General features: G+C 33.5%; 1 protein-coding gene across 2 annotated transcripts; it reads left to right on the top strand.

The window, feature by feature from the left end:
* The first annotated feature begins 6,238 nt into the window (after positions 1–6,238).
* On the top strand, positions 6,239–9,402 carry LOC116012546. 2 transcript variants are annotated; one of them, XM_031252109.1, is made up of 3 exons: positions 6,239–6,560; positions 7,222–8,684; positions 8,780–9,402. In XM_031252109.1, exons 2-3 carry the CDS (start codon positions 7,239–7,241, stop codon positions 8,801–8,803), a joined length of 1,470 nt encoding a protein of 489 aa, XP_031107969.1. In that variant the 5' UTR covers positions 6,239–6,560; positions 7,222–7,238; the 3' UTR covers positions 8,804–9,402. The 2 variants fall into 2 exon arrangements, with proteins under 2 accessions (XP_031107969.1, XP_031107968.1); XM_031252108.1 differs by having other exon boundaries at positions 7,213–8,684.
* The last annotated feature ends 939 nt before the right edge of the window (positions 9,403–10,341 follow it).

The raw sequence follows: 10,341 nt of genomic DNA, 5'->3' as shown, positions 1-10,341 counted from the left end.
TATTTCGCTGTATCAATCGCCAACTACCATGTTGTGTGATGGCATCCCATTTATCATTTTAAATAGATGATCATAGGTTGAACCTCGGTTGTAGGGGTTTAGATACTTTAATTTAATTTGGACGTAAAATGTTTGAGAAAATATAGCCTTGTAAAGAATTATAAGTATTTCAAATGAAGATCTCTTATAAAATGAATATATTTCGATTAGGATGTATAATCTTTATTAGGGCTAATGTTATCTGGGCTCCTCCAAATATAGTGATTTTGTCATGTTTAGTCTTAAACTTTCAAGTTAATTACTTGTGGTGGAATTAGAGCTTTAATTCGAGTGTCATTAAATTGGTGCTCTCGTTGTGATGCTACCTGTTATAAACATGATATGAGAAAGTCACTACACGCCATCTGAGCACAAGGTAGGTGCTTAGCAAAAAATTATAAACATAATGCATGTCATGTTGGGAGTGATTTCAATATGGAAAAATATAATACGAGTAGCATTTTTCCTATTGTTTTTTATATGAAAAACTGAAACATGAATAGATTATCATTTCAAACTTACACATAAAGCAAAAAATGTAGGAAAAATTGTAAAATTTGTTAGACAACATAACTTATTACTATCTTGTTCACTTAAATTAATCAGCTAGGATAGAGGTTAAATGTTGTTTTCGTTACACATTAAAATTTCAATTTTGAGGTGAAAATTTCTCCTATTATTTGGTATTACATCCTTTTCATTTTTCTCCAAATCCACTTCATATATCCAATCTATATATTATTTTCTGGTTCGCATTTGACACGCATTTCACTAACGTATCTTTACCATTACTATTAGATTAAAGGCCCCCTCCCCTCGCTACAGATACATATATGCCAATCATTATTTATGGACTATGGTCCACACAATTTGTAATAATAAATAAAAAAATACATTTTTAATATATCTTAAAAGTACATTATTTGTACACGTAAAATACATTAGAGCATCCTCATCAATGGAGTTTTTTCGCGACTTTTTAGGAGTTTTTGTAAGTGTGATTACGAAAGAGAAAATAAGTGGAGAAAAAAATAAAACAAATTAAATTTAAAAAATATATATATTGAAAAACTGAAGGGTCAGGCGTGCCGCAAGCGCGCCTGACACTCCCTCTGGGCGGCTGTTGTGCGCGAAACGCGCATAGCAGCAAAGTTAAAAAAAATGCCTTTTACCGTAGCATTAACCTTCATTTGCAGAAGGTACCCACTCCCTCTCTCTCCTCTCATCTCTCTTCCAGCATGGCCACTTTACTGACATTATTTCCTTCAATATGCGTTGGTGTAGATGACTTTATTTATAAGTACATGATTTTATATATATATATATATATATATATATATATAATCAAATAATGTACCTTCAATACACAAATAATGTACTTTTAATATATTAAAAATGTATATTGCATTAATAGTCCACACAATAATTTTCGATAATATATTTTGGATTTTCAAATAGATTTTGGGTGTGGAACCTAATTTATGCTTTTCACGCGTGTGAGACCATACTTTCATCAGGCCTACAGTTGTTTTCATAAGCCATGTTCTTAGATACACCCACAACCTATTTATCAAGGATTCCAATCATTATGTTGCCGTTTTCTGATCCCATGTACCACACCTTTGACCTTTGTTGCCTGCCGTTACTTTCAAATTTAAGACAACCTCAATATTATGCTTTGCGGCAGAAGTCGGCGAACTTCGGCGTCTTAACTACCAATCAAGTCTTTTCTAAAAAAAAAAAATTACCAATCAAGTAAATAACAACCTCTCCATATATTATAGCCTAAACCAAGGTTCATATTACAAAGAGTAATTTTACATATATTTTTTAATTCCTACTTTTATTCTTTATTACCTATAATTTGGCACGCTTTGATTGCTCAATTTAATAGGAAAATCACGCACCTTAAGAAAGAAAATCATGCACTTTAAATAGGAAAATCACACACCTTAAATTTAACTTAGATGCAAAAAGACCATATTCTCACCGTTTTCTCACGTGGCAACATTTAAATGGTGGGGAAGGTTATGGCCTGTGGGCAAACCTTAATTAGCCGTTGAACCGGGCATAACGACTTTTTAAATTTTTAATGAGTATGGTCGTGGCTTTAACTAGCTAAATAATAAATATACACGCTGACTTGTAATGATGTTAATTAAAAGAAATTAATACCACTACACCCCATATCATTTTATTATTTAATTTTTAATGTGTTGATTAAATATTAATGTTATAATTAATTTTTTATTTTTTAAAAAGAAAATTACACTTTTTTGTCCTTAACTTATATGATAATTGTAGAATTCGTTACTAAGTGTTGGTCATGCTCACTTTTCGTCCCTAAGTTATCATTGATGTTGCACTTTTCGTCCATTTACTAACAAAACATTAGCGACAAAATTTACAACTTTAGTATAACTCATGAATAAAAAGTGAGCACGAAAAGTTAATAAAATAACAAAAAGTGCAACACCAATTATAACTTAAGGATAAAAATGAACACAATCAACACTTAGTAACGAATTCTACAATTATCCTATAACTTAGGGGCGAAAAGTACAATTTTCTCTTTTCTAAAACGTTCACTTAATGTATATTATTTGGAGAACGTCATTTGTTACAATATCGATGATATACTCTATACTTTTTGAAATATATCTTATGTTTTGTGAAGTTGTATAACATATATACATGATAAAAATGATGTCAAACTTTACAAAATGCAAAATATTCCAAAATTTCCCAATATGCTTTAAAGTATATATTATTTTCTTATATACCAATAAAAAATTAAAGCTGCTTTCTCATTAATTTATTATTACACCACACTCCCGCTCTTAGAGTGTCAAATAAACTGCACGTTCGAAGGGCCAATGGACATCATCTTGCCTTTTGCTTTTTGGGTCAAAATTTAGTTCTTACCACTTTTAGTCCACCGTTAAAATTTTTATCAAATAACCGTCCAAAACATGAGTATTTTGATATTTTCATGCTTTGATCATCTCCTTTATCCTTTGCAGTGGTTTTCCTTATACATTTTCATCCAATAAAGAGGTCCGGCGAAAGCCATGGGTTTGTAATGTGGCTCACATGACTTTCGTTGGACCTCTTCATTGGATGAAAATGTGTAAGGAAAACCACTGCAAAGGGTCAAAGAGATGACCAAAGCATGAAAAGACTAAAAATACCCCTGTTTTGGATAGCCATTTGACGAAAATTTTAACGGTGGACTAAAAGTGGCAATGACTAAATAAGACTGGTCGCATTGTGACAAAAATTAATGAAGTGGACTAAAATTGACAATGTCCTAATAATAGTGGGACCAAAAATGGAAATGACTCTTTTTTATATTATTATATTTAAATAGATTTTGGATAATATTGATATTATCTAATTTGTTAATTAGAAAATATCAAAAGAGTTTGAACTTATCAAAACTCTTCTATCCTACATCTATAAATAGGACCTCTCATTTCTATGTATTCATCCTAGGAAAAATCATAGAATCAGTTTCAATAAAATGATCCTAAATGTAAAAGCACTTCCATGAAGATTATGCCAAATGTTGCTCCAAAACTCCATTGAAGATCAAGCCATTTGGACCCGGAGGCCCTTCAATGAAGAACAAGCTATATATACAAGCCCTTATTTGAAGATCAAGCCGCATGAATTTCGGAGGCCCTTTAATGGAGTTTCAAGATATGCATCTAGTTGAAGAATTGGAGGAATATTCATAGATCTTGTACCCATATACCTATATTGATATACTACATGTAACCATATTTTGAATTTCAATATATAATTCAAAATTTTGTGTTTACAATCTACATTACAACATAGACAGTGGTCCATAGTATTTTGTTATTTTATGATTACTAAAGCATATGAATCTAAAAGCAAGATTTAAAAAAAAAATTAGACAAACAAATATAATAATTACTATAAAATTCTATAGTGGGATACAAAATCCGCAACATCATTATTGTGTGCTCTGTGGACCATACTATCAAATAATATGCATTCGGTATAAAAATAATGTACTGTTAGTATATTAAAATGCACATTGTATTCAAGGGATGTATATTATTTGTGTACTTAATGTACATTATATTGTATAATGTACATTCAGTACACAAATAATGTACATTTAGCATATTAAAAATGTTCTTTTTATTATGGTTCACACAGCACTATATGGATCATGATCCACACAATAATTTGCCCGAGACCCCACCACCTTAGTTTCTAATATTTTTAAGCATGACATTATGGCATTTCCATATTAATTTAAGCATGACATTATGGCATTTCCATATTAATTATATCATTGCAAGGGAATTTATATAAAGTAAAGTCTTGAAATGGGATTTTAATTTATTAATCAAAAGAAGGTTTTTTTTTTTTTAGAGAGAAATTAAAAAATCAAAAGAAGCTTCATTATATTTATCAGACCAAAAATTAAAGTTTGACTTTTGAATGTTTTTGCAATAGTTTATACAGTATACCATGTGAAAGAATTCGATATGAAGGACAATATAAGTACCAATCCAGCTAAATATTCATAATCAATTGAGCTAAAGCACACTCATTTTATATTTGCTTTGGTTAGAAAAATTCTGAAAATTCAATCAAAAGGAAAATATTATAAAACGTTCATATTATAATTATAATTAATAAGAATCAAAATAAAACAAAACTGATGTGAAATTGAGGTATCTTCATGTGAACAGTTGTATCATCTCGATTGCAAGAAGGTAATAGGAATATAGTAAAGTAAAGAGAAGACCAGAGATACCGAGGGAATCACTAATCTTTTATTAATCATCTTTCAGTATATATACCAGATATACAGAGTTCTAGTATAACTACAATACTACAAATATTGAATATGTATTATTATAGTATAATACATATAGTAATGTCCACATACCTTTATTCACAACAAAAACATAATTATATGAATAACTAGACCTGGCACTTTATGAAATAACTCATTAGTGTGATACTAAATCAGACATGAAAATGACAGGTTAGTGATACCTTTTGCATCTCTTGAGTCATTATGAATTCAGTAGTTAAGAGCCCATTTAATCTATTAATATTAGCCTTAGTTATAATTTTTTAGGTATTATTTTATCATTTTATGAATATTATGGTATTTTTTTTTTTGGTGAAAATGAATGTTATGGTATGTTATTTATTAAATATATTTACTATTTTGTTGATTTAATTGTGAATTTAGTAAAAAAGTTATTTCTTAAAAAGGAAATTATATTAACATACTTAATTGGGTTTTAACACGTTACCGTGTCGTCCGTGTTGTGTAAGCTTGAAACTTGTTACCTAAACGTGTTAATCCGTTTAAAAATTGTGTTCATATTTAGAATTCTTACGTGTTAACTTTAATGGGTTGTGCTTATATTTAGCCTTATTATATTCGTGTTGTTACTATGTCAATTCGGTAATGAACCCGTTTAACGAATTGCCATGCCTATGAACATCCATAGATGTGAGTGAAATTCACATGCAAATAAACAATTCTTCTCGTAACAAAAAGTGAAATCCCGCTTCGACTTCCAAATTTGCTCACTGCGCAACTGCTGGTAAGCCTCAATTCTTAATTTTTTATGACGAGTTTTACCTATGTAACGAGTTGAGCTAACCATGCGGCATAAACAATTCTCCTTACTCTACATTCCACTGAATTAAAAGATGAACCGCCTCTTTTTCCAACAACTAACCATATGAAGTAGAAAGATAGAATTGTAGATGCCAAAACCTTGTGGTCTAACCGTCTAAGTGGCACTCAGTTACACTTTCATATAGAAAAGAGTGAGTTCGAGCCTAGAAAGTAGTTATGAAATGAGTCAAATAGTACACAGAAAAAACAAATAGAATTGAGGATAAATCAAATTTGGCCACGATATTTTCATGTCTCTCTCCTTAACGAATTTCAGTCCCTCCCGAATCTCTCACAATTTAAGAAAAAAACAAAAAGCCATTTCTCATCCCAATTAGTAAAAGTAAAACCCACCCACCATCCAATTCATTATTCATGGATTAATAACCAATAATTTTTTACCGTGGAGTGAAAGCCTTAGAATTCGGGTCAATGTAAACGGACCATCCAATCCAAGAACATAGCACTAAGCACTCTTCTTTTCTTTTTGTAAAAGACAAACCAAGAAACCGTTACGCCATTAAAGAAATGGGTTTTCTCCTTTTCTCCCTGGGGCCTGTTTTTTCTTCAAAATTTTGAATTGAACCAGGTCGCCCTTCTGATTCGATTATCATTTTCTTGGAGATTTAGCCTTTAGGGAGGGAGAGTTACCGTTTCTTGGTTGTCATCATTTTTTCTTCAAAAATATCATATTTCATTAGGATCTTCTTTTCTTTTTGAAGTTTCCTGGGTGATTCTTCTTCTCCTTCTTCTTGTAGTTGTTGTTCTAGTCAGATTGTTGTTGTTGTTGTATCAGATGCGTGATAGGCATTTTCTGTCTCATCTCTTCTTTTTCCAGGTAAATTCAATCTCCTCTATTCATATGCATACGTATTATAATATAAATTGTTTTGTTTTTATAGTGTGATCATGCTTGATTTTATATCCTTTCCCCCTCCCCTCCCCAGGTTTCATTTTCTTGTTTTCTTGTGGCGGAGCCAGGGTTTATATATAGATTTCCTCCATTGATAGAAATGTCAGTTTTCTTGAAAATTGAAAATGATGACATGGAATTTATTGGATTTGTCTTTTTGCAGTTTTTCTAGATTCTGAATCTTTTGATTGCAAACATATGCACAATATTCTTTCATACATGGATTGTTAAATTTTCATACCTTGTTGAGAATTCTGTATAATTTGTTTTGTTATTTAGAGAAAAAAAAAATAAAAAAATTCGGATCACTAAACCAAAAGCTATAATTAGTAGCGAAGGCGCAACTAAACCAAAAGCTATAATTAGTAGCGAAGGCGCAACTTTATTTCTTTATACACTGCCATCACGTTTTCGAGAGGCAGGTGTTGGACTTGGCCCTTTACCGGTCTCCGTCTAACAATGCCCTAGCCACTAATTGATGGACATGGCCCTTCACCGGCTTCTGCCCCAACAAAAACAAAAAAATTCTTCTTTTTAATAGTATTGAGTTGTGTAATTTTGATTCTGAATGCCACAGGTGTTGTAGGTTGCAGTGTGGTTGCTATGGCTGAGGGTGGGGGGGTATCATCAAAAGTTGATATAGCTTCTTTGAAAGAAACACTTTGTGCACAGCAAAAGCTTCTCCAGAGTCTTTACAGTGAATTAGATGTGGAAAGAGAAGCCTCGGCTAGCGCAGCTAGCGAGGCGTTGTCCATGATATTGCGTCTCCAGGGGGAGAAGGCGACGGTGCAGATGGAGGCGGAGCAATACAAGAGGTTGGCGGAGGAAAAGATGTGCCATGCTGAGGAAGCGTTGGCGATTTTTGAAGACCTTATCTTTCAGAAGGAAATGGAGATAGCTGCACTAGATTATCAGGTGCAGGCTTATAAGTACAAGCTGATGAGCATGGGTTGTGCTGATCCCGGGGGCACTGAAATCAAATTTCCAGAACATTTGTTGCAGTTGAACGAGACTGTGATGGGAGATGGGGGTCTTCAAAGCCTCTCGAGGAGGAATTCTTTTCCGGTGTTTCCTCTCAAGTTAAGGAGGAGTGTTAATGGAACGGAGAACTCTGCTAGCCCCGAGGTTGAGTTTAGCTCAAAGTTAGTCGATGAGCGTGAGCAGATATGCCACGAGATGATGATGATGAACGAGCCTAGTTCAGATGTGGAGAAAAAGACCGAGACCTCTGCTGCAGGAGGCATCAATTCATACTGGGAACAGATTAGAAAATTAGACGAACGAGTGAAATTGATAGCCGGAGTTGGATTTGGAGCTGCTGGTCACACTAATTTGAGGCGTGACACGAGGTCTCCCTCACCATTCTCCTCTCGAAGAGGCTCTACCTTTGATCTAGCAAGATTAGGGGGCGGAGGCGATGTGGATCAAAGTAGTAAGTTTCCTGGAAGTACTTCGGAAAATGAAAACAATACAGATTTCCCTTGCTCCCCGAATGTCCTTGATGTTTTTGAAGTTCCTCAAACCGATGATAAGGATACCATAGATGAAATCCCAATGCCGCCTATCAAAAATGAGGGGAAGAGGACTTCGCAGCAGGATTGCGATAGGAGGCTTGAAAAACCCGATTCTTTCCCAAAGGAATCTTTAAATTTATCCGAGAAAGACAGAAGGGATTTGCTCAAGAGACTGCTGGCATTTCCTCCACACCAAGAGAACAATTCACGAAGACTAAGCCAAGAAAGCTCAGCTACTGTTAGCATAAATTTGGAAAACGTTCAGCCCACAACAGCAAGCGTTAACGCTGATGATTCACAAACGGAGGAGCTGCTTCCTCAGCCCGATAGGCCATCTGAGATAATCGAGGCCAGGAGAGAATCATCATCGTCATCATCATCATCATCATCCTCTGATAGAGAAGTAGTAATGCTGAACTTGTTACGTGAGATCAAAGAGCAACTTAATTCGTTGCACACCGAGGTTACTAATTTGAAAACCAAGAAGTCATCTCCATCTGAAGCAGACGAGCTAGCCCTAGTTTCTCTCAAGGAGGTACTACTTTTTCTTGCTTACACATTCTTATATATATACAAATGCAAAAAAAACAAGGAAAAGCTGACCACTTAAATGAAAATATTGGTAAACAGGCAATGTTTTACTTTTGGCTCTGATAGAGTGAGCTAAAACCGCCCACTAGCTGCCACCGCCAAAGCAGATGGATCGCTGGACAAGCCATAGAAACGGGTTGCTGGTTTTTGAGGTTGCCGGGTAGGCTGCTATCATGTATGTTCATCACAATGACTCTCTTCTCTCTATATTAATAGGGGCAGCATGTATATGATGTAAAGCCTGTGTGCCCAATTTTTTTATTTTTTTTTTGACCTAATGGAAGAGTGTAAGCATCCCTTCTTTATTTGTTTTTTATTATCTAACAAGTCCTGTGAAAGTATGATCAGGAACTTGAATTGCTGTCTGTCAATGGGTTGAGTGTATGTATTGTTTTTGGATAGAAGGAAGGAAGCTTTTACTCCTCCACTATGAAGATTATTGTCAGATTACATATAATGTAAAAACTTAACTATATATTCTTCATTAACTAGCAATATACCCACTACTGTAGTTTCTGTAAACAAGAATATATTTTGTGTATAACAAGAGTGGGTAATTAATTCGTGGTTCATCTGCACAATTCACAAATACTGTTGTGAATAACTTTTGAGACTTTTCCTGGGTGTTTGGTACAATGTAATTGTAATTTCTTCTATGTTCACTTTCCATCTTGTGACTGCTGCAAGTCAACCACGCTTAACCACAGAGTTGGTTAGTTATCATATCCTACTTAAAACTAATTGGTAATAAGTAGGTGAACATTAATCATTTAACAACATCCTACATGATAAGACACAACGTCATGTCTCGAATCGAGCAGGAATTGAACTTGACCAATCCAATCCACGCCCAATAGCAATTCCCTCCTTTCATGGACTTTTTCTACCCCTCCCCCTAGATCCCTAGGAACATAAATTTCACGCCAATGAAAAAAAAAAAGAAAAAGAAAAAGAGTAATGTGTGGATGAATTTTGTCATTGTTTTTTTTACTTTGCACAAGTCTTTATTATTATTACACAAGGACATTTGAATATTTATATATAATTGAAATTCACAATAATTCTATTGGAATTCTTACTTTATTTCAAATTATTCATTTTTCACGGAATTATAATTAGTTTCTTCTCTAATTTCTTAATTTTCCTCCTTTTAACCAAACGCGGTGTTAGTTCAAGGCTTTGGCTTCTTGATACCCTCACCAAACTTTTATCTCTTGGATAAAACCACCCAAAATCCCTAATGGCCTTGCTCTTATATATTTTCCCTACAAACTTCCATTCTAATATGACATCATCTTATTAGTAACATTTTCTTTTTAATTAATAGTGGGTCAGCCAATTTATGGGAATGAAACTATGAAAGTCATATCATGATGACAAGTTTGGAGAGAAAATTTAGGAGAAGAAAAGAACATTTTTCTTTAAAAAAAAAAAAAGAAAAAAAAATATTTTTGTCGGCTATAATTTTAGTTTCTCTACTTGAGTTTAAATTTATATCTTAAAATTTAAAATTTCAGTCTGTATAAAATTAAGAATGAAATGTAACACTGTTAGTCTAAATTGTGAACGACTTTAACGCAACAATGACATGAGCATTCACA

Source organism: Ipomoea triloba, chromosome 3, assembly GCF_003576645.1.
Source record: "Ipomoea triloba cultivar NCNSP0323 chromosome 3, ASM357664v1".
Lineage (NCBI taxonomy): Eukaryota > Viridiplantae > Streptophyta > Magnoliopsida > Solanales > Convolvulaceae > Ipomoea > Ipomoea triloba.
This window is presented reverse-complemented; position numbering and strand designations above follow the sequence as displayed.